This window comes from Lepidochelys kempii, chromosome 3 (assembly GCF_965140265.1).
Source record: "Lepidochelys kempii isolate rLepKem1 chromosome 3, rLepKem1.hap2, whole genome shotgun sequence".
Taxonomy (NCBI): Eukaryota; Metazoa; Chordata; order Testudines; family Cheloniidae; genus Lepidochelys; species Lepidochelys kempii.
The window spans coordinates 185437487-185461540 of NC_133258.1; the positions used below are offsets into that span (position 1 = coordinate 185437487).

Below are 24054 nucleotides of genomic sequence, written 5' to 3' on the forward strand. Positions count from 1 at the left end.
TAGATCATCAGGGCAAGCAGATGCTATACTAAGTTTGTCACGACACTATTCTGTCATTCTGTTACTTGTGTTCCCTAACATGCCATATTAATTGTATTTGATTCTGTTTGTGGCTAGGCAGCATTTCTCAAATGCAGCCACCAGGGGCTTTTCTTGCAACTGTGATGGGGTGGGGGTGAGTGGCAAAATAGCAGCCTGTCCCCGTCCTTGTTGCTCCTGGATGCCCCACCTTAGTGTTGATTGCTGGGGCTGTCAGCAGAAAGGCTCTGCCCCCCTCTGGAGACACCTGGGGCACAACCCTGGAGGATCAGGCAGCCAGTGAATTCCCCACCTTCCCAGGGCAGTGGGGCTCAGGCTTTGGGCTTCAGTCCTGGGGTGGCAGGGCAGAAGGTTCTGACTGAGGGACTTTGGGCTCCAGCCCTGGGCTCTGGCTATGAGGCGGCAGACCCCAGGCTCCAGAGCTTCAGACTCCAGCCCCCTACTGCCTCTCCCAGCTCCCCATCCAGGGCTTAATTTGTCCCCTGGCTTGGCAGGGCTGAGTATGTCTACTGTGAAAAGTGATATTCACGTTTGTTAATAGTCTGTTCTGAAAAGTGATTTCTAGCTAGCAATCAATAAATAATGTTTTGGACATGTCTATGTGCATATTTATTTGTTTTTCCTAAAGCTAATTAAGTATTTTAGGGAAAAGTGTGAGAGTGGCTGCCAGCAAGAGTTGGTGGCCGTACTCTAAGGTCACCAAAAAAGTTGTCCTGAGAACCCCTGGACTAGAGGCATAGATTCATAGATATTTAGGTCAGAAGGGACCATTATGATCATCTAGTCTGAGCTCCTGCACAACGCAGGCCACAGAATTTCACCCACCACGCCTGCAAAAAACCTCTCATCTATGTCTGAGCTATTGAAGTCCTCAAATCGTGGTTTAAAGACTTCAAGGAGCAGAGAATCCTCCAGCAAGTGACCCGTGCCCCATGCTACAGAGGAAGGCGAACAACCTCCAGGGCCTGTTCCAATCTGCCCTGGAGGAAAATCCTTCCCGACCCCAAATATGGCGATCAGCTAAACCCTGAGCATATGGGCATGCACCTTCTGATAATCTTATCACATACATACAACTATATGACACCAGTAAAGTACAGGACAGTAAAGAAAGCCACATAGCAGACTGAGGGAAAGTGAATAATTCTTCCTCTGTTTTATACTTCTCATATTAAACAAAGTATCCTAATATAATACATTTTGACAATGAACCTTCACTTGGAAGTTATACTGTCTTTATTTTACAAATGGGGAAACTATATGTGTTTAACTCAAGAGCCTGATCCTGCAGTACTTATGGGGGCCAAATCTCCACAAGAATTGCAGAATCAGGCCTGGAAATACAAAAGTGAAACTATTCTTTTAACAATTACACAGCCATTTTGGAACTTCTACCTAATGAATAATAAAAGAATAAAACTAATTTTTAAAAATCACAACTGTGATAAACTAGCTACATTTTAAATTATTTACACACCAGAGTTAGTATCACACATGTTGCTTTACACAATATATTAGAGGTGGTCTTACTTGTCTTCAAGTTGGATTGTTCTTTTTCTATAACATATTAGAGTTGTAGGCTCAAATGCTAGAACTTTCAATTTTCCATGAAGATAAAATGCATTCCTTTGGCCCTTTTTTATCGCTTCAATAAATGCATCATACTCCTGTTTGATTGAAGTCAGAATGTTCTTGTACACAGTAACATGCTCTATTATCTGTGAAGACATGTTTTTCCATCTACAATGCGATATACTGACGTGGTTAATAGAACACCCCTCCTGACTCCCAGCAAATCTCCAAACAACACAACAGTCAGAGTAAATAGAAACAACTGGACACAGTGCACACTTCAAACTGCAGCACTGTGCTAATGCATCAGAAGCAGAACATAAAACTGACAAAGTCTGTTTTCATTGCCCAAGCTGATGAAAGTGCACAAACTATAAAGTGGTGACAAATGAACTCCACACTTCTTTCAGTTTAAATAATCTCAGATATTATTGAAGTTAAGGGATAATTTTCAGGACATGTGAACACTAGTCTTTATGCAGCTAGAAGAACCACTTTTCAGCAACATGAGATGCTTTCCTCAATAGGTACTTAAGCCTGATGCCTTCAGAGCACTTATAGTTCTGGAAAGGTTAAGGAGGAAAGGACCAGGCTATGCCAATGTTTTTTTTAAATAGTATAAAGCATTAGCTCAAACTCACAATTTGGGGGAGGGGGGGGGTTAATCCTGCAGCCCTTACTCATGCATGCAAAGGATGCAAAAACTGATTTTACATGCATGTAAAATTAGGTATGCAGAAGTCCCAGTTTTGATTCCTGTACATTACACCTCTCTTGGCAGCTGAAAAAAGCAAAGCACAATACAGAGAGAATCCCTTAGGACACAGTGGAAGGCTTTCAGGATCCTCAACCTTATTAAAGAGCAGCATTGATGGGCTCCAAAAGGTGTTATATCCAGTCCTCCTCAGCTAGAAGAGTCCCCATAACTGTGAGCATGACATATGAGAGATATGAAAGTGGAGAAAAAATGGGAGAGCTCCTCACTGACAGAGCAGAGGACTCTTCAAGAAACAAGTTTCAGAGTGGTAGCTGTGTTAGCCTGTATCAGCGAAAACAAACAGGAGTGCTTATGGCACCTTAGAGACTAACTAATTTATTTGGGAATAAGCTTTTGTGCGCTAAAACCTACTTCATCAGATGCATGGAGTGAAAAATACAGTAAGCAGTGTGTATATATATATACACATACACACACACACATATACACTGCACATGGAACAGATGGGAGTGGCCTTACCAAGTGGGGGGGTTAGTGCTCACGAGACCAATCTAATTAAGGTGGAAGATAGAAAACAAGTTAGTTCTGTTTACATGAGAAAATGGAATTAGGAGTTTATCACCAGACCTTTATTTCTCAGACATTTACTGTACGTTATTAAGATCTTTCAGTTTGAAAGTTTGCAAGGGGGGAAAAATATCAACCCTTCTGAGACTTTACGTCTCAGGTTCTGTCTGCAATTAAAATGGCCAAGTTCAAGAAGGGAGTATATAATGGAATCAACAAACTAATTTTCAGTGTAGCCAATCAGCTGGGTGCCACTATAGATTTTGATTTATAAAGTCAAATGGATATTTACAGGAATAAAGCAGAGGCCAAGATTTTTCCTGTGAATACTGAGTCAATTTATGTAGTATTAATGGACATCAGATCAACTGGTTTAATGCATTTTAAATACCTTTAAAATGGAATATAGCCATAGAATATCAGGGTTGGAAGGGACCTCCAATCCCCTGCTCAAAGCAGGAAGAATCCCCAACTTCCTGTTGGGGATTGGTCAATGGGGAGTATCAGCTGGTTTTAAATTGCCAGCTCACTGAGTAGCTCCCTCACAGAGCAGTCAAACTCCATTTACTTGAGGGGAGAACTATTCAATACAAAAACATCAAAGTAAAAAGCCTTCAGAAATAAGGAATGGAACCTCTGATGAAGAAATGTTAAAAAGTAGAAGCGTTTGTGTGAAGCTTTGAGGAAATTCATTATCTTGCCACATCTTGACATAAGGGACAACGTTCAGGGCAAAAGAAGGAGCATACCTGTGCTGGTATTTAAAGACTTTCTATGAGTGTCATTGCCCCAAATTGTTCTAATGGTAGGTTATTCCAATTCTAATGTATTTTATAATGGCTGTGCAGTGAAGTGACTTGGTGGTCTCACTCTAGTTCCTAGATGTCTACATCACAAAACCACCAACAAAAGGAGAGCATTTGTTATGGCTCTCCGATAAAAGGCCAGACGTTATAGCCTGATCCTGGGCTCCAGTCAGAGTACTCAATGCAACTAGAGGGACGGAAGCGCAAAGTCGCATTAATCCTAAAACAAGTAAGCAACAGTCTGATCTCCCACCAAAAGTTAGAGCTGCTTTAACTTACACCAGCTGTCAACAGTCCCAAGGGGCAGTTATGGCAGCCAGAGATCACAGACACCCCCTAGCCAGGGTGGATTTGATTTAAATCACTCGTCAGGAAGACTCAATTTGATCATGGATTTCTACATAGAAGTGCATTCTCATTGGTTGTTATAACCTTAATACATATTCTTCATAACTCAGAGATTGATGTAGGTTTCATTTTTAGAAGGTACACACTATACATTTGAAAGTGATTTTGAAAACTTTTCAGATTAGTTTTACAGCTACATCAGAAGAGGAATGATTGTTTGGTTATTTCATTTACCAAAAATAACTGAAGCAGATATTTATGAAGTCATTGGGAGGTGAACTATCCCCAATTCAACAGGTTAATCATTAATATTTGGAGGATTTTCTTGCCATGCTGTATTAGGAGGAGAACATCACCAGACAGACATTTAAATTGTTTTATTTAACTAAAAACATTATGTATTCTGGATTTTTTTCTTCAACGCCAAACATATTTTAACAAAACAAGCATATTAATTTTTTAATTTAGTTAGACATTCAAGTTTTTTCAAATCAAGTTTGTTTTTGTTTAAAATTGTTTTTAACTAAAACAGTTAGATGAATTAAAAAAAAATCAAACTATGTCAGCCAGGTCAACATGAGAAACTTAAAATATTGGCTTTTGCAGCTAACTCATTCATCGTCATCTTCATTTTCCTGTTTGTTCATAATCTGGAAAAGAAAAAACAAGCTTTCCTGCTTTTTCAGGTCCTAAACGATTTCTCAATTTGGAATGAATTAGTCCAAAAAGGAAGAAAATAATATTTCTACACCGGCAGAAGCTACTACAGTTAAAAGTGAGATCATCACTTCAACAATCTCTGAATCCAAGTGCTTGAAGTGACCTCCACCAGTTCACTGGAGAGACTTTCTTTAAAACATCAAACTTATATTTCTTGAATGCTTCACCTTTAGCTCTGAAGTTTATTACAGTTGGCATCATGGAGGGATGATTGCTGGATGTCCATGTCGTAGCCAACTACTCTTCTTCAGCAGTTAAGGTTTGACCCTAGTACCAAGTATTGAGAATATTTCCAAGAAAATGAGCTGGAGATAGTGCTGGTCCCATTTGTTTTTTTAATGCCTGTAATTTAAACTCTGTCATTGCACTTTTTTCTTTTTCAGATCTCACTCAGTTCCTTCCAAATTTCAATGGCAGCAGCAATAAAACAGTTATTTCCCTGCATTTTGTTCAAGGCTACAGAAACAGGTTTCAGGGTACTCAGCATGTGTTCAACATTTCTCTTAAGCCCAATGTTGAGAACTTTGGCTGTGACAGTGCCATCTATGTTTTCATGATTTTGTTCACAAACGGTCATCAGTTCTTGATATACAGCTCAAGACAGTCCACTACTGAGTTCCATCGCATGTCTTGTGGGAGTTAGCTTGGTTCCTCCCACTTTTTTCAAAGCAGCCGCTGCAAAATGGTGGTTAGGGAAGTATTTTGCAATTTCAACAACATTAGCCTTTATTTCTGGAACACTGAAATCTTTGGCTAGGAGGCGCATCAAATGAGCACTGCAACCATATGTTATTAGCTTGGGACTCTCTTCACTCTCCTCTAAATCATTTCTTCTCATTTTGGATACATTTGCAGCATTGTCTGTGACCAAGCTGCATACTAGACATTTGAATTTTTTTTTTCAGTTTGTTATAGCTTTTACTTCTACTTCTTGTAAGTATGCTGCTGTGTGTGCGTATTTCCTGAAGACGTTCCCTTCTTCTCGTCACACAAGTACATACAACAGGATTATTGTGGACTTTGCTCCCCCATCAAGACTCAGGTTAACAATTCTACCCTCTAGACCTTTTGCACACTGCTCGATTTCTTTCATACACTTTACCCAGCAATTTGCCTGCGACATCTGCTCGTTGGTTGGACTGTATCCTGGCCAGAATGACTGAACCATGCTAATGAAGTGTGGGTTCTCAATCATACGGCAAGGAGAATTTGTTGCATATACAAACCGAGCAATTTTTCCATCAATTACCTCTTTTCGTAATCTGCTGGTTCTTATCACAAAGATATCTATGGTTGTTTCTGGATTATGGAGATTTTTTTTTGCTACAGGTGATATACTGTGGCTATGTGACATACATGATGTGACTGAAACATTATCATTGGCAGATAACTCTGAAACTATAGAACATAATGGTGATCTTGAAGGTAGATAATCTGCAGAATCCTGTATGTTGAGGATGGATTCTCCTAAAAAAATAAGACAATGCAGTTATTATTACCATACTGCTCATTTTGTATTATTAATTTCATTCACTGACACTAAGTACTAATTTAAAGGTGAAATTGTAAAAGGAAGATCTGCCTATTTCAGCTATTTTTATCACATTTATTTTTTATCACAACTGCATCTAAAATGATAGTACCAGAGAGTAACTAACAACTATATTTTTTGCTCAAACATGAGAATTCAAGAATAGTCCAGAAGGAGGACAGGCAGTCCTTAAGAAAGTAGCATGAAATAAAAAAGTTTACCAACCTGAAGATCCTGCATGTTCAGACATGTTCCTTTCATAATCTTCAACGCAACTTCCTCTTGAGAAGGAACACTTTTCATGATGTTGTTTCATTTGAGCAACTAGGCCTTGCACTTCTTTGTTGCACTGTTTGCATTTTGCATACCTGCCTGTCTTACCCACAGGCAGAGGAACTTCATTAAAATATTCCCAAACTGGGTCTTTTACGGCCTGCTGCCATGATAGGCTTTCCCTTCTAGTGAGAGAACAGAATTGGTAGATCTCAAATCAACGAAGGCTATACTCAGAAAGACCTCAAGACTTCTGGAATATGCTGCTCAAAAAGTTTCACTTTTGTTTCTACTGCCTGTCCCTCCCTTCTCACATTTATCTCCAGACTTCTTCTCCTTGTGCAGATCTATTCCACCCCCAACAATCTTCTATTCATAGAACTTTCTGAAACTTTGCACTTTTAGAGAGAGGTAAGGGATTGACTCTGTGTACACAAATATGCAGAGGGACAATAGGGTTGAGGTCTGTTATTTGTCACCTCCATATATTATTTATTTATTTTAAAACATTTTTGCTGTTAACTAATATGTTATCTCTGGAGACACAAATCAAGAACGGCAAAACTAAGCATCTCTGATGGTATCATATAGACTGAGCACTAAGTCCCATTGGGTAGATAGAAAGATTACCTAAATAATCTATACAAAAGCCCATGGAGGCCCATAAGATTGGGTCCCTAATCCATGAACTATTGGAACTTACTTACAAAACTTTTCTTAAACATTACATGAATATATTGTCTCATACTATAGAATTAGAATTTATAATCCCTATTTCATGATGAGATATCTTTGAGCTACAGTGTATCTTAATCAAAACTATCTTTAGATGATTTTTGAGGAAAAAAATCTGATTTAAATATAAAAAATTGGATTTTTATTTTTTAAGTCATTGATTTTTATCCACCCTGATATTTGGGGACTTGCTGTAGATATATTTTCTTTTAATCTTCAGTCTATATAACTGACATTTTTCAAACTAGTAAATTCATTGTATAGCTCTCTAGAAGTGTGATTGGATGATAATTGATTCAATTTGGAATGACATAAGACAAGTTTTATGAAATGTCAAAAAGCAGGGTGGATACATATCACTGATTTTTTTTTAAAAAATCAGATTTTTTAAATCAATTTGATTTAAATCAAATCCACCCTGATTTCATTGTATCTTTTCTATTCACAGTGAAGAAATGAACCGAGGGATGATGCTGAAATTGGAAAACCTGGTCCAGTTACATTGTGCTTGCAGACAGCTGCACAGTCTTTCTTACAGGAAAATTCACAGAACACACTGGAAGCCTGTGAAGTCATCCACATACCCCATGCGGCCAATTCAGCTGCACCCACAGCTTTGGCAGACACATTCATCAGTGCTGTGCTCTCACAATATAGGCTTTTAGCTACAAAGAAGGTAATGAACAAGTTCCAACAACTACTTTATCCCTGTCTGAAAGTACAAAAAAAGCAATTTTTGAGCATTTTCATTATACAAATAGAAACTTTGTTACTGATGAATTTACTGTGTATAAGACGGTTACTCAACTGTATAGAAAATTTACTTTAGATTTACAAGACATATTATGTATGTATGTAGATGTATTGCAGCTCTCTCCCAAACATTCTTTTCAAGTTTTTTAAATCCAAATGTTGCAACACCAAAAATCTGAAAGAAAAACTGATTATAAACAAAAGTGAAAATGATTTTCATGATTCAAAATGAGTGAGATACAAAAAACAGTAAAAATGCTGCGAAGTGATTTTTAAATATTCACTATTTTAAGTTCTTTCAGTAATTTGTTTGTAATGGTAGGCAAAGAAATTTGTTTACAATTTACCATTTTTGTTTTCATTGGCCCTTTTAGAATTTTTTTTTTTAAATCATTGATTTTTATCCACCCTTCCCTAGCCCCATCTTCTTCCCTCAGTGATACCCCTTGGGCCAATGGCAAGGAAGGATGTGGTATAGAAGACACTGTAAAGACTGTATAGCATAGAGAAATCATACAATGTAATCCATGCATAATTGTAGTCTATGCTGGTTTTAGCGCAGCTCTGAAATACCAGAGCAGCACAAAATCGCCCTAACATGGGGGAGAATCTGGCCTTGTATGCCCATGGAGACAGTGCTACCCTTTCACCCCTAAACCCGGTATTTCCAGGTCAGAGATGAAGTACATTGGTGAGGAAGCTTATACTGCTGCTTCCAGTGCTGTACCTGTCTTACGGATGAAGACACTTATTCAGTCTTCAGGGCTGTCAAGCCAACCTCTTGTGAGCACTAAGGCCCAGCTTCTCAAAGGTATTTAGAATCCTAACATCTATTAATTTCATCGACTAGGCCAAATACCTTTGAGGATTTGAATCTAAAGTCTCATTTTAAAAAAAGACACACATCACTTCCTGTTTATCAGTGCATCTAAGATTGACAGCCCTTTCCACTGCTTGTTTACAAAGAAAATATTTTCCTATAGTGCTTTGTTACCTTGTCAAAAACATTTCTGTATATAATGTAATACTCCTCAGCTGGTCCTTGTTCTGTACAACCCACTTTTTCAATCTCTGTAATGATGTATCTTTGTATACTGTCCAAAAATTTCTTATCACTGTCAGGAACAATGGGAGGGAGAACTGAATGTCTGCTCACTCCAATATTATGGGTGGACATGGTTGAAAAGCAACACTTTCATTTCTTATAGAAAATTTAAGCCCGGTTCCCTCTTTTCTTCAACAGAAGTAAATGCTTCAGTGTAAACCTAAACAAAACATGAGACTGTTAAAATAATGTAGTATAAATGAGACACCAACTCATATTCATGTGTCAAGAGGTGCTATTCTTCATCTACTATAGCACTTTATTAATGCTTATCAAATGTTTCGTTATTAAAAAAGACAAAATTTTCTTACCATTTGCACATAAACTATTGCATCTTGTGAACATCTGTTCTAGGTTTCTTTCCTATGTGATCTGTAACCATTTCCCTATCATCACTGCCAAATCTAGCCATTTTTCACTAATCAGAGGGGTGGTTGGAAGTCATCTCTGTTGTGCTACAAAAGACCCTGAGTCTGCAAGTTGCTCCACACTGGCGGCTCTCCAGACCCATGGAGCCCCAGTGTCTTCTGAGACTGCACCTGGCAACATGTGTCTGTCCAACTAGAAAAGGAGTACTTGTGGCACCTTAGAGACTAACCAATTTATTAGAGCATAAGCTTTCGTGAGCTACAGCTCACTTCATCAGATGCATATCGTGGAAACTGCAGCAGACTTTATATATACACAGAGAATATGAAACAATACCTCCTCCCACCCCACTGTCCTGCTGGTAATAGCTTATCTAAAGTGATCATCAGGTGGGCCATTTCCAGCACACCTGGATGGAGGTTGAGGGTGGAGGGTGAGAAAACCTGGATTTGTGCTGGAAATGGCCCACCTGATGATCACTTTAGATAAGCTATTACCAGCAGGACAGTGGGGTGGGAGGAGGTATTGTTTCATATTCTCTGTGTATATATAAAGTCTGCTGCAGTTTCCACGATATGCATCTGATGAAGTGAGCTGTAGCTCACGAAAGCTTATGCTCTAATAAATTGGTTAGTCTCTAAGGTGCCACAAGTACTCCTTTTCTTTTTGCGAATACAGACTAACACGGCTGTTACTCTGAAACCTGTCCAACTAGAGTAGTCTGCATGGTTGATATCTACATGTGGAGTGGTGGAAGGAAAGAGGGAACTGGAGAAAATAAGCATTTTCTGAATTTATACATTAATTTTACTTGACCAAACAAATCAAGTGAAGCAATGAGTAAAAGAACACATTATCCAAGTACTCTGCAAGAGAGCTGCTAAGTCAACTAGTCCAATCCCCTGCATCTATTTCCGAACGCCTCTATGTAGTTTCCCAGAAGTGCCGCACTAGCCGAACTGACTGTGCTCTAGGCCAGCCATGTTTTCCTGCTACTCTCGTTGAGGGCCCCAGGTTTGCTCGACCGCAGCAACCCCACTTCTGTTTTGCTGACGGGCAGTGCCCGCATCACCCCACAACCCGACCTCGCTGCTCCTTACTGCTTTACCCCCAGCCCCTGCACAGGAGCAGGGCTCAGTGGGGCGCAGCTAAGGGCTCCCCGGCACGGGCCCGCCGCCGTGGAAACCAAAGGGGAGCCCGCGACCAACGCTGGCGGGGAGGAGTCGGGCCCACGCCAGGTTTTTGGGCCAGGGCCAGGGCCGAATCGCAGCACGAGCCGACCCACTCTCCGGCTGGTCCGCTACAGCGGGACGCACCACGCCGCTGCAGACGCCACTCAGGCCGCGGCGGCACTTCAGCCGGCTCACACCCCGACCAGCCGCAGCGCCCGTTACCGGTCACTGCGCTCTAATGGAGCGTGGGGGAGGGAGGAGTTCAGTCAGGTGCATTGTGGAAAATGAAAAGGAGTACTTGTGGCACCTTAGAGACTAAGGTGCCACAAGTACTCCTTTTCTTTTTGCGAATACAGACTAACACGGCTGTTCCTCTGAAACCTGTCATTGTGGAAAATGTAGTTTCGTCCCCTCTTACGCACCCAACTTTTGACTACAACTTCCATCAGCCCGTTCATACGACCCCCTTCATGCCAACATGGAAAGCACAATCCCCAGGCGGTCCTGGTGTGTCTTGTACCGGCGGTGCATGCTGGGAGTTGTAGTCTCGCCCCAACGCATGCGCGGAGCGGCGCGCCGGCCTGGAGTCCCCTCCTCTCCCTAGGCTGGAAACCCCGTGCGGGCCGAACAGGGCTCTCTTTCCGGCATCCGCCATTCCGCGAGCAGGTCGGTGGTGAGTGTTCGCTTCTCCCCCACCTATTCCGCTCCCCTTACCGCGTGCTCCTCTCACCGCACTCTCTCTGCCCGCAGGTGCCGGCCGCGCCATGCAGATCTTCGTGAAGACCCTGACCGGGAAAACCATCACCCTCGAGGTGAGTGCGCCAGGGGCCGCACCCTCCCCTAGCAGTAGGCGCCCTATGCGTGGGGCGGTATGCACCCTTGCTCCGCATCTATAGGCGCCCGGTGCAGGGGTCGGAGGGACCATGCGCCCTCCCCATGTGTAGGCGCCCTGTGTGGGGATGGGGGCCCCTGGGCGCACACGGCCAGTGTCTGTCTGTAGGGGACGCGGATACTGGGGGGGGCAGAGGGCCGAGTTCTCCCCACCGAACGCTGCCACGCGCGGCCCGGGCGCCTCTCGCCGCTGCCAGCCAGGGCTCGGCACAGTCCTCGGGCAAGGGTGGCTTTGTTTTTTCAAACCTCTTGTGAGGCGGCCTCTCTTTTGGGACAGTTCGAAGCAGGATGCACAAAGAGGCGCAGAATGGGAAAGCCCACCAGGACCCCCTAAATATCTCCCGCGGGGAGGGGGCGTTATATATAATCCGCCTCCTCTATAGTTGGTGAGTAAAGAGTACTGTTGAAATGGAAACATTCAAGATCCAGCCAATGCATAAAAATGACTTCACTGTTTAAGACACTAAGCCTGCCCTTGATTACGTGTTTTTGTAATTCTGTAATCCCACTTCCCTGTTCTGCCAAATGCTTCCCTTTGCTTTCTGAAAGACCTACACAAATAGGAGACATTGATTAGGCACAGTGTCAAATGTATAAACTAAATGCACTGAAAATATAATAAAGCCCCATTAATTTACAAACTTGTAAGGCGTTCATAGAATCATAGAATATCAGGGTTGGAAGGGACCTCAGGAGGTCATCTAGTCCAACCCCCTGCTCAAAAGCAGGACCCATCCCCAATTAAATCATCCCAGCCAAGGCTTTGTCAAGCCTGACCTTAAAAACTTCTAAGGAAGGAGATTCCACCACCTCCCTAGGCATTTTTATCTGTTGCTTGAAAGACTTAAAATTTGAGTCCACAATTTGAATTTGGTGTCTGTTTTTGTACGTCACTGTGCAAATGACAATATTACTGCAAAGAAATAAGATTGGTTTGATGCCTCTTAGAAAATCTGGCTTGTAGCTTTCACTGAAAAAATTTCATAGACCTGTATAGCTAATATAATTCTATTTCAGAGTTTTAACAGTGGTTTTCCACTTTTTTTAATAATAGGTTGAGCCTTCTGATACTATAGAAAATGTGAAGGCCAAGATCCAGGATAAGGAAGGTAAGTTCAATACTCTTTGGACTCCTGTGTTCCCTACTCTGATCATTCTCCTTTAGATAAAGAGTAACTTACCTCAAATATCATTTCCCAAAAATCGGAGAGTATTTTCTATGACAGAGGTGGGCAAACTACGGCCTGTGGGACTGTCCTGCCCGGCCCCTGAGCTCCTGGCTAAGGAGGCTAGTCCCCAGCCCCTCCCCTACTGTTCTCCCTCCCCCACAGCCTCAGTGTGCCACGCCACCAGCGCTCTGAGCCACTGCTCCTGTTGGGCGGTGGGGCTGCGAGCTCCTGCTGCTCCGAGCAGCATGGGGATGAGGGGCAAGGGGTCCCGGGGGCAGACAGGGAGCAGGGGCTGGTTGGATGGGGCAGAGGTTTGGGGGGGCGACAGTCAAGAGATGGGGAACAGGGGGGCGATGGATAACTGTGGGAGCCTCGGGGGGGGGGACTGTCGGGGGGCAGGGGTGTGGATAGGGAGCGGGGGAGGGGGGTTGGATGGGGGTGTGGTCCCAGGGGATGTGGATGTGGAGCAGTGGGGGTTGGATAGGCATAGGAATTCTGGGGGGCCATCTGGGGGCAGGGCAGTCAGGGGGTAGGATGGGGGTGAGGTCCTGGGGGGTGGTTAGGGGCAGGGGGCCTGGGAGGGGGCAGTCGGGGGACAAGGAGCGGGGGGGTTGGATAGTTCGGAGCCGGCGGGGGCCAGGCTGTTTGGAGAGGCACAGCCTTCCCTACCCAGCCTTCCATACAGTTTCGCAACGCCAATGTTGGGCCAAAAAGTTTGCCCACCCCTGTTCTATGATCACTAGTATCAAAATTAAATTTCACTTACAGAAAAGTTTTGTAAGTGTATCTTCATGTCCTGCTGTCTATGTTCTGTAAATTTTATTTCTGTAGTGAGCATTGCTTTTGACTCTACTCTTATAGGAAATTTGAGTAGATTTTTTTATTTAATCTTGATTCACTTTTCCTTAGGAATTCCTCCTGATCAACAACGACTTATTTTTGCTGGCAAGCAGTTGGAAGATGGACGCACACTGTCTGACTACAATATTCAAAAGGTGCGTATCTTTCAGAGACTGCATATGGTATAATTATGGCCCTACCAAATTCATGGTCCATTTTGATCAATTTCAGTCACAGAATTTTTTAAATCGTAAATTTCATGATTTCAGCTATTTGAATCAGAAATGTCACAGTGTTGTAATTGCAGTGGTCCTGACCCAAAAAGGAGTAGTTGGGGTGGGGAGTCACAAGGCTATTGTGGGGGTGGGGTTTGCTGTATTGCCACCCTTACTTCTGTGCTGCTGGCGGCAATGCTGCCTTCACTGCTGGGCAGCTGGAGAGCGGTGGCTGCTGGCCAGGAGCCCAGCTCTGAAGTCGGAGCTGCTGCCTGCAGAGGTGGGCACTCAGTCAGCCTCCACCACTCTCCGGCCGCCCTGCTCTGAAGGCAGCAGTGCATTTTGGATCAGGACCCTCAATTTGAGAAATGCTAGTTTCCCCCATACAATCGGTGTAGTATGGGTGTAAAAGCACACACAAGACCAGATTTTGTGTTCAATGACACATTTTTCATGGCCATGAATTTGGTAGGGCCCTAAGTATAATGGAGAATTGCAGAAGCTCCAAGGGTGTGCAACCCTACTGTGACGGGTTTGGTCACAAAGACCCCCTTTGGACTGTCACCTGACATGCTGAAACTACCTCTGAGCCTGTTTTCTTTGTCAGCTTGGGACTCCAGAACCCTGTCTTTTTGACCCAGACACGCTAGCCTGCTGCAACACAGACCCAGGGTCTGAACCATGCCCCCAAAGCTTCAGACTTAACTGAAAACAGCTCAGCAAGTACTCCTGTCTCCAGCACCCAGACACCAAGTTCCCAATGGGATCCAAATCCCCAAATAAATCTGTTTTACTCTGTATAAAGCTTATACGGAGTAAACGCAAATTGTCCGCCCTCTGTAACACTGATAGAGATGCACAGCTGTTTGCTTCCCCCAGGTACTAATTACTTACTCAGGGTTACATGATAAAAAAAAGTGATTTTATTAAGTATAGGGTTTAAGTGGTTTCAAGTAATAACAGACAGAACAAAGTAAGTTTCCAAGTAAAATAAAACAAAATATGCATGTCTTTCTTAATACATAAAGAAAGTGAATACAGGTAAGTCTCACCTTCAGAGATGTTCCAATAAGCTTCTTTCATAGAATATCAGGGTTGGAAGGGACTTCAGGAGGTGCAACCCCCTGCTCAAAGCAGGACCAATCCCCAGTTTCTGCCCCAGAACCCTAAATGGCCCCCTCAAGGATTGAATTCACAACCCTGGGTTTAGCCGGCCAATGCTCAAACCACTGAGCTATCCCTCCCCGCTTCTTTCACAGACTAGACTCCTCCTTAGTCTGGGCCCAATCCTTTTCCCCTAGTACAGTTCTTGTTAGTTCCAACTCAGGCGGTAACTAGGGAATTTCTCATGACTGCAGCCCCCTTTGTTCTGTTCCACCCCCTTTTATGGCTTTGGCACAAGGTGGGAATCTTTTGTCTTTCTGGGTTTTCACCCCTCCTCCTAAATGGAAAAGCACCAGGTTTAAGATGGATTCCAGTACCAGGTGACATGGTCACATGTCTTGTGAGACTCCAAGCCTCCATTCTTTCCGGCCTGACTCACAGGAACACAGGAAGGCTTACAAGTAAACAGAGCCATTTACAGCCAATTGTCAAGATTCTAAACCACCATTAATGGCCCACACTTTGCCATAGGACCTCGGAGTTAACTTCATATTTCTAGTTTTAGATACAAGAATAATACTGAGTAGATTATAAGCTTTGTAATGATACCTTACAAGATACCTTTTGTATAAAGCATATTCCAGTTACAATATACTCACGCTCCAAGCATATTTTCATAAAGCATATGGAGTGCAACATCACACCTATTTCCTGAGAGCATGGTAAGACTGCAATGATGTGGTGAAGAACCATGGCATATGGGCCAACTGCTGGTATAGGAAGGGGAAGCTTATGAGTGCAAAGATGAGCACAGTATTCTCCCAGAGAAGCTGGAGGACGTTAGTTAAGCTTAGTAACTTGATCTAAACACAGAAGTATGGGCATATTGTAACAGATCTATGGCAGCATTTCCAGATGAGTGTATTGACAATTGTTTTTTTGGGAATTAAGTCACTGAATAAGTGAAACAAAACACTGCAATCATCTAGTCTCTTATGAGAGCATGTGCAAGAGGACTTCTGCAGCTTGTTCAACTGCAAACTCATTGCTCACTTGACACTGCTCAGAATTTCTCTATACTAAGCACTAGTACTTAGTGATTGGACTTGAGATGTGCTGGTAATACAGATCACTGTATGTGTAGTGTAAAAAAAAAAAAAAAGAAAAGTCTCTGCTTGAAGGCTGCTACTGTTTACTAGCCTGCATGTTTTGGAATCAAGTTGTCTCATTTGGCCCATGGAACCATCTTGCCTGGCTCCTGAGCCCCCAGCCCCTCCCCCGCTGTCCCCCCTCCCCCGCAGCCTCACCTCACCATGCGGCCAGCACCCTGGGTGGCATGACTGGCTCCGGCTGGGACATGCGGCTGCAAGCTCCTTCCACTCTGATTTCATGGTATGGGGGCGGGGAGCGGCGGGGTTGGATAAGGGGCAGGAGGTCCCAGGGGGCAGACAGGGAGCAGGGGGTGGTTGGATGGGGCAGAGGTTGGGTGGGGGGAGGCGGTCAGGGAGCAGGGGCTGTTGGATAGTGGGGGGCTGTCAGGGAGCGGGGGTGTGGCTGGGGGTCAGGGCAGTTGGGGACAGGGAGCAGGGGGGGTTGGGGTCCTGGGGGGGGGCAGTTAGGAGTGTGGGGTCCCAGAAGGGAGCAGTTAGGGGACAAGGAGAAGGGGGGGTTGCATGAGTTGGGGGTTCTGGGGGGGGGTGGGAAGTGGGAGGGGGACAGGCTGTTTGGGGAGGCACAGCCTTCCCTACCCAGCCCTCCATATAGTTTTGCAACCCCAATGTGGCCCTCGGGCCAAAAAGTTTGCCCACCCCTATACTATATTATCTTTGTTTTTCTAACAGGAATCAACTCTTCACCTTGTGCTGAGACTTCGTGGTGGTGCTAAGAAAAGAAAGAAGAAGTCTTACACTACCCCCAAGAAGAACAAGCATAAGAGAAAGAAGGTTAAGCTTGCTGTACTTAAATATTACAAGGTAAGAGTAACTAAAAGAATTGAGTAAACTTGACTCCTTGATAGAAGGGGGAGTTTGAGCTATAGCATCACCAGTAATAAGCATGTAGGTATTTAGTACATCCCTTGATGTTTGTTTATTGAATCCATAAGCTCTAGTTTCCAGGTGATTTTCTTTACATCTGCACATTTGAGTAACTGGAGAAAACGCAGAACTTGTAAGAGCAATAAACTTCCTCAAAGCTTTTTTTGGGGCTGCTTTATGAACCTGTTCCTATTCGCAAACATAAATTTTGTAAATATGAAGAGAAAATGGCCAGTGTAATCAAATGCTTCTAATTTTGGTCAGAAAAGTTTGAGTTTGTAAACTTGCAGCCTCACCTGGAAGTTGATTGCACTGGTGAAAACTGATGCCTGGAATGGTAAATCATATGTCTACAACAGACTTAGTTGTAATCTCTCTAATTAATAAACCATTCTTCCGTGGCTTCCCATTGAGGGATTAGTGGCACTTTTGAGGCAAGGTGTGTCTAGAAAGATACAACATTACTTATGGAGCCTTTCCTTTTACAGGTGGATGAGAATGGTAAAATCAGTCGCCTGCGCCGAGAGTGCCCCTCTGAGGAATGTGGGGCTGGAGTCTTCATGGCCAGTCACTTTGACAGACATTACTGTGGCAAGTGCTGCCTGACATACTGCTTCAACAAACCAGAAGACAAGTAAATGTATCTGTGTTAATAAAAAAAACCCTCAGATTTTGCAGCGCTGTACATTTATTTTCCTTCTGGTGACCTACCTCATCCCTCCTTCTTCAGGAGCACTATTTCAGGAGATATATTCCCTCAAATCAGTGTACTGAGGTCCTGTTGGGTTGTGCCCACCCCTTGCTAAAGGACCCTCCCCCAGGGGCCTTAGGGGAGGATCCACAAGGTCCAGAAACTCAAATAATTATGGGGGACAATGTTAAAGGGTCAAACAAAGGGAATCCGAAGGGGACACCAAGCAGAGAACCCTGGACAGTGCCCACTGCTTTTCAAAGGTGTCAAGGGAGCCAGCTGACACTGCCCAGAGGAACTTTGCCCAGATACGTGAAAGGAGGGAGGACTGGAAATAGGCCCCACAGTCACAAAGAACTCCCCCAGACAACATCCTCTCCCTGGTATTATAGGTGGCCACTTTGGCCATCGCCAGGAAGAGGTCAACGAGGAGGTCCCGTGACTTTGTGGGGCCATGGCTAGGGTGTGAGTATAGGAAAAGGTGAGGGGAAAAGTGCAGCCAAAAACGTAAAAGGATGTTCAGGAGGAGTGGGAACAGAGGCTGCAACCTGGTGCACTCCAGGTACACTGCACCAGAGTCTCCCTCACTCCGCAATAGGGGCAGGCGTCCGGGATGAGGGTGAACCGCACCAAGTACATGCCTGTGCTCACGGCTCCGTGGACAAGCCCCCAACTAATATCCCCGGCGGGCCTTGGGACTAGGATGGAATACAGGCTGGCCCACCAGGGTTCCTCACCCTTAGCAGGTGTCAGTGGGTCCCACCATTTCATATCAGGGCAGGACACGAGAGTTAGGAAATGGAGGATGTGAAGCATGAGCATGTACAAGTGTTTCCTTCGTGTGGTCCGGAAGTGAACCGGCTGCAAATTGTTCCGCTGGCTCGCGGTGTACGGGTGGGATGGGAGGGTGGATGACTGGGCAGGGGAGCCCGGGGGTGCAGGATGGGCGAGGAGTACCATCTGCAGCTGGTCGAGGTAAACCTGAGCAGTGGGCAGTAAGGCTGCAATCACCTCCTGAAGTATGCACCAGTAGTATGAAGGGTGGAGAACCCCATGTGCTGAGCAAGCGTCAGGGGATCCAGGTCGTAGTCCAGGAACCGTCTTGCTCTGACTCTGTTGAGATGGAGGAGGGGTAAAATAGGTGTAAGCAGTAGAGAGAAGAGTCAGGAACTCAGTTTTAATCTCAGCTGTATTGAGGCTGTCATCTTGGGCATCCTCTGAACTGCCCCCTCTATTTCCCACCTTTAAAATGGGGATAATACCTACTTTGCTGGAACTAAGTTTGGGGAACAGCATTAATTTGTATAGTGTTTAATAAGGAAAGTACTATAACTGAATTTAAGTTGCCTCCTTACTGGGGCCCTGTTTCTGGGATGTTACCTTGCAGTGAGTGTAAAATGACCAGTTTTTCATAGCCCATGTATAAATTAACATCCTGTTTTAATGATTACTTTCTGCTGCTTCTCAGCTTAATGAAATCATTATAACACTGCAGTTCTCAGTGCTGCAGAGGAATGATTACTTCTAAAAATAAACTGTAAGACTTCATAGAATTACTATTGACCATAACAGCTTTATTACAAAACCTACCTTTAAGGCTATTTTAGAGTTTGATAGCCTTTTGGATTGAGTAGTTCAGTCCTAGCACTGTACAAGTAAAATAAAGGGGAGTGTTTCTACAAAATACTCAGCAGGGATTGTGCTTATCTAATGGAAAAGGCTTGATTGCCAGAATTCCTCTTTTGCTAGCAACAGTGAGGAAGCCCTGAATAGCCTCCCAGGCCCCTGTGAGATACTCACACATGGGGAAGCGGGCCAATAAGGGAGTTGAGGATAACATTTAAAAAGGAACTAATAGTTAAAATTGGAAGTTAAGGATGGTCTAAATGTTTAGGATTAAAATGAATAATGGGTGGCAATCTAAGGCTTGCTTTTTGTTTGGGGCAGATAAGCTAAAGGAGATATGATCTAGTGGCATTCTACAAAAATGTTATTTGGAATCAAGTTGTACTGCATTAGCCTGTAACTGCATGATAATTGCTACCATGTGTTCCCTTCCTCTTTGGTTATAAGCTTATTACCTTCAATTTAACTGATGCTTCTGGCTCGTGCTGTCTCCTGGATGCAGTGAAGAGAAGCTCTATTCATTGTGTAAAAGCATCAGTAAAGAACTTTTAAAACAATCCATCTTCCATGTAAAGAATATCTTTCTTCTTTGTAGTTATGAGCTGCAGATCTAAGAATGAGTTACTTGCCCTGATTAGGTTCAGTTCACACCATGCAGAACTGAGGTGCGCATTGTGCTGTACAATTGGGATGGGTAGAACTCTACATTGTTAACTTTCATTGGCGTTGATGCTACTTCACATAAGCTTGGGCTTGCCCTAATTATGCACATTATCATCACTACTGTCTTTGCAGGATGGCAGATGTGTGTAAGTGTCAAAGTTTAAGATGGATTCAGCTTTGCATTTCAGAGCTAAATTCTGTCCCCATGGTAGACAATGAATGAGGTTACATGTTTTCTGTATAGATTATTTAGGTTAATCTTTCTATCTACCCCATGGGACTCAGTGCTCAATCTAGATCAGTGCTACTCAAGCTATCTGATGTGGGGGACCGGCAATTTTTTTTTTCCAATGTGCACGAAGACCGGCAGCTGATGGCTCGTGGACCGGCACCGGTCCATGGAGCACCACTTTGAGTAGCATTGGTCTAGATACCGTCAAAGATGCTTAGTTTTGCAGTTCTCAAACTGGATTTGTGTCTCCAGAGATAACATGCTTGTTAACCGCAAACATGTTTTTAAATAAATAAATAATATATAGAGGTGAGAAATAACAGACCTCAACCCTATTGTCCCTCTGCAGATTTGTGTCCACAGAGTCAATCCCTTACCTCTCTCTAAAAGTGCAAAGTTTCAAAAAGTTCAATGAATAGAAGATTGTTGGGGGCGGAATAGATCTGGACAACGAGAAGAAATCTGGAGATAAATATGAGAAGGGAGGGATGGGCAATAGAAACAAAAGTGAAATTGTTTGAGCAGCATATTCCAGAAGTCTTGAGGTCTTTCTGAGTGTAGCCTTCGTTGATTTGAGATCTACCAATACCATTCTCTCACTAAAAGGGAAAGCCTATCATGGCAGCAGGCCATAAAAGAGACCCAGTTTGGGAATATTTTAATGAAGTTCCTCTGCCTGTGGGTAAGACAGGCAGGTATGCAAAATATAAACAGTGCAACAAAGAAATGCAAGGCCCAGTTGCCCGAATGAAACAGCATCATGAGAAGTGTTCCTTCTCAGGAGGAAGCTGCATTGAAGATTATGAAAGGAACATGTCTGAACATGCAGGATCTTCAGGTTGGTAAACTTTTTTATTTCATGCTACTTTCTTAAGGACTGCCTGTCTTCCTTCTGGACTATTCTTGAATTCTCATGTTTGAGCAAAAAATATAGTTGTTAGTTACTCTCTGGTACTATCATTTTAGATTCAGTTGTGATAACAAATAAATAGCTGAAATAGGCAGATCTTCCTTTTACAATTTTGTGACAGACTTATGTTACCAACCTGCCTGAGGCGTCAGGTGATCAGGCTGAGGCCGCTGGATGGTTAGGGGAGGAGATGAAGGAGCATACCAAGTGACTAAGTTTAAAACTTTATTAATAAAATAAAGTAAAACAACAGCAAAGAGTGCTGGGGGTTCCCCACATCACTCAGAGGAAGGAAGAAAGCGTTAGTGCCCCAAGCCCTAACCCACTTTCATACTCACATCATGTATGTCACATAGCCACAGTATATCACCTGTAGCAAAAAGGAAAAAAAATCTCCATCATGCAGAAACAACCATCTATAAGTTTTTGATAAGAACCAGCAGATTACAAAAAGAGGTAATTGAAGAAAAGATTGCCCGGTTTGTTTATGCAACAAACTCTCCTTGCAGTATGATTGAGAACCCACACTTCATTAGCATGGTTCAGTCATTTTGACCAGGATACAGTCCAATCAACAGAGCAGATGTCTCAGGCAAATTGCTGGATAAAGTGTATAAAAGAGAAATGGAGCAGTGTGCAAAATGTCTAGAGGGTAGAATTGTTAACCTGAGTCTTGATGGGTGGAGCAATGTCCACAATGATCCTGTTGTATGTACTTGTGTGACAAGAGAAGAAGGGAATGTCTTCCTTACAGAAACAACTGATACATCAGGAAATGCACACATAGCAGAATACTTACAAGAAGTAGCAGTAAAAGCTATAACAAACTGGGGAAAAAATTCAAATGTCTAGTACGCAGCTTGGTCACAGACAATGCTGCAAATGTATCCAAGATGAGAAGAAATGATTTAGAAGAGAGTGAAGGGAGTCCCAAGCTAATAACATATGGTTGCAGTGCTCATTTGATGCACCTCCTAGCCAAAGACTTCAATGTTCCAGAAATAAAGGCTAATGTTGAAATTGCAAAATACTTCCCTAACACCACTTTGCAGCAGCTGCTCTGAAAAAAGGAACCAAGGTTCCTCCCTTGTGGGAGGAACCAAGCTAACTCTCCCACAAGACATGCGATGGAACGCAGTAGTGAACTGTTTTGAGCACTATATCAAGAACTGGCCTAATCTGATGACAATTTGTGAACAAAATCATGAAAAAATAGATGGCACTGTCACAGCCAAAGTTGGGCTGAGAAAATGTTGAACACATGCTGAGTACCCTGAAGCCTATTTCTGTAGCCTTGAACAAAATGCAGGGAAATAGTTGTTTTATTGCTGATGCTGTTGAAATTTGGAAGGAACTGAGTGAGATCTGAAAAAGAGAAATATGCAATGACAGAGTTAAATGACAGGCATTAAAAAAACAAATGGGACAAGCACTATCTCCAGTTCATTTTCTTGCAAATATTCTTAATACTGTACTTGGTACCAGGGTCAGACCTTAACTGCTGAATGAAGAGGAGTTGGCTATTACATGGACATCCAGCAATCATCCCTCCATAATGCCAACTATAATAAACTTCAGAGCTAAGGGTGAACCATTCAAGAAATATGTTTGCTGCTGATGTTTTAAAGAAAGTCATACCAGTGAATTGGTGGAAGTCACTTAAGCAGTTGGATTCAGAGACTGTTGAAGTGATAATCTCACTTTTAACAGCAGTAACTTCTTCTGCTGGTATGGAAAGAATATTTTCTTCATTTGGTACCTGAAAAAGCAGGAAAGCTTGTTTTTTCTTTTCCAGATTATGAACAAACAGGAAAATGAAGATGACAATGAATGAGTTAGCTGCAGAAGCCAATATTTTACGTTTCTCATGTTGACATGGCTGCCATAGTTGATTTAATTTTTGTTTTTTTTAATATTTCATAACTATTTTAGTTAAAAACAATTTAAACAAAAATAAACTTGATTTTAAAAAACTTGAATGTCTAAATTCAAAAATTCATGCTTGTTTTGTTCAAATATGTTTGCCGTTGAAGAAAAAAATCCAGAATACATAATGTTGTTGTTTTAGTTAAATAAAACAATTTAAATGTCTGTCTGGTGATGTTCTTTTCCTAATACAGCAGGGCAAGAAAATCCTCCAAATATTAATGATTAACCTGTTGAATTAGAGAGAGTTCACCTCCCAATGACTTCATAAATATCTGTTTCAATTACATCTGGTAAATGAAATAACCAAACCATCATTCATTTTCTGATACAGCTGTAAACCTAATCTGAAAAGTTTTCAAAATAAATCACTTTAAAAATGTATAGTGTGTACCTTCTAAAACTGAAACCTACATCTATCTCTGAGTTGTGAAGAATATGTATTAAGGTCACAACCAACAAGAATGAATTTTTATGTAGAAATCCATGATTAAATTGAGTCTTCTTGACTAGTGATTTAAATCAAATCCACCCTGCCTATTGCACTGTCCCCTCCCATTTAGGAGCAACTCTACCTGGGGCCCAGGATGCAGCTGTGAGGGCTGCAGAGGAAAAATACGGAAGGAGGTCTTCCACTCCTGCTGCTCACCAACCCTACATGTGAGGAGGAAAGAGTTTAACTTAAAATATGGTGATAGCTAATTAGGTCAATTTTATAGAAGTCTATCTTTAGAAATAGATTTTATACAGTCAATTGTGTATGTCCCCACTAAATGCATCATGTCAGTGGAGTGTGTCCTCAATACCATGGCTAGCATCAACTCACGGAGCGGTGCACTGTGGGTAGCTATCCCACAGTTCCTGCAGTTTCTGCTGCCCATTGGAATTCTGGGTGCCTGATGTGGCAAAAACATTGTTTTGGGTACATGTTGTCAGTCTCCCCTCCCCCCATGAAAGCAACAGCAGACAATAGTTTTGTGCCTTTTTCCCTGGGTTAACCATGCAGATGCCATAGCATGGAGCCCGCTCAACTCACTGCTGCT

At 42.9% G+C, this 24054-nt stretch overlaps 2 protein-coding genes across 12 annotated transcripts in view; one reads left to right on the plus strand and one right to left on the minus strand.

Moving 5' to 3' along the window:
• The window catches only part of CLHC1 (clathrin heavy chain linker domain containing 1), a 33747-nt gene extending 22566 nt beyond the window's left edge, over positions 1-11181 (minus strand). The window contains exons 1-4 of one of the 10 annotated variants that reach the window (XM_073339295.1): positions 10637-10725; positions 6527-8237; positions 6020-6237; positions 1570-1757 (exon numbers count right to left, since the gene is read on the minus strand). In XM_073339295.1, coding sequence (XP_073195396.1) covers positions 1570-1757; positions 6020-6237; positions 6527-6617 — 497 coding nt within the window. In that variant the 5' untranslated portion in view covers positions 6618-8237; positions 10637-10725. Of the gene's footprint in view, positions 1-1569; positions 1758-6019; positions 6238-6526; positions 9328-9478; positions 9764-10636; positions 10726-10852; positions 10926-11130 lie in introns of those variants that run through there. The other 9 variants (XM_073339294.1, XM_073339296.1, XM_073339299.1 and 6 more) reach the window with 9 other exon arrangements.
• Positions 11182-11276: 95 nt separating this feature from the next.
• Positions 11277-17638, plus strand: RPS27A (ribosomal protein S27a). Of its 2 annotated transcripts, none has more exons than XM_073339305.1 (6): positions 11277-11381; positions 11459-11520; positions 12654-12708; positions 13678-13763; positions 16769-16900; positions 17452-17638. In XM_073339305.1, exons 2-6 carry the CDS (start codon positions 11473-11475, stop codon positions 17599-17601), a joined length of 471 nt encoding a protein of 156 aa, XP_073195406.1. In that variant the 5' UTR covers positions 11277-11381; positions 11459-11472; the 3' UTR covers positions 17602-17638. The 2 variants fall into 2 exon arrangements, with proteins under 2 accessions (XP_073195406.1, XP_073195407.1); XM_073339306.1 differs by having other exon boundaries at positions 11288-11374.
• The last annotated feature ends 6416 nt before the right edge of the window (positions 17639-24054 follow it).

Coding starts and splice junctions, on each gene's coding strand:
- RPS27A (XM_073339305.1), top strand. CDS start 11,473: ATGCAGATCTTCGTGAAGACCCTGACCGGGAAAACCATCACCCTCGAG. Junction 11,521..12,653: donor GGAAAACCATCACCCTCGAG/GTGAGTGCGCCA, acceptor TTTTAATAATAG/GTTGAGCCTTCTGATACTAT. Junction 13,764..16,768: donor CTGACTACAATATTCAAAAG/GTGCGTATCTTT, acceptor TTTTTCTAACAG/GAATCAACTCTTCACCTTGT.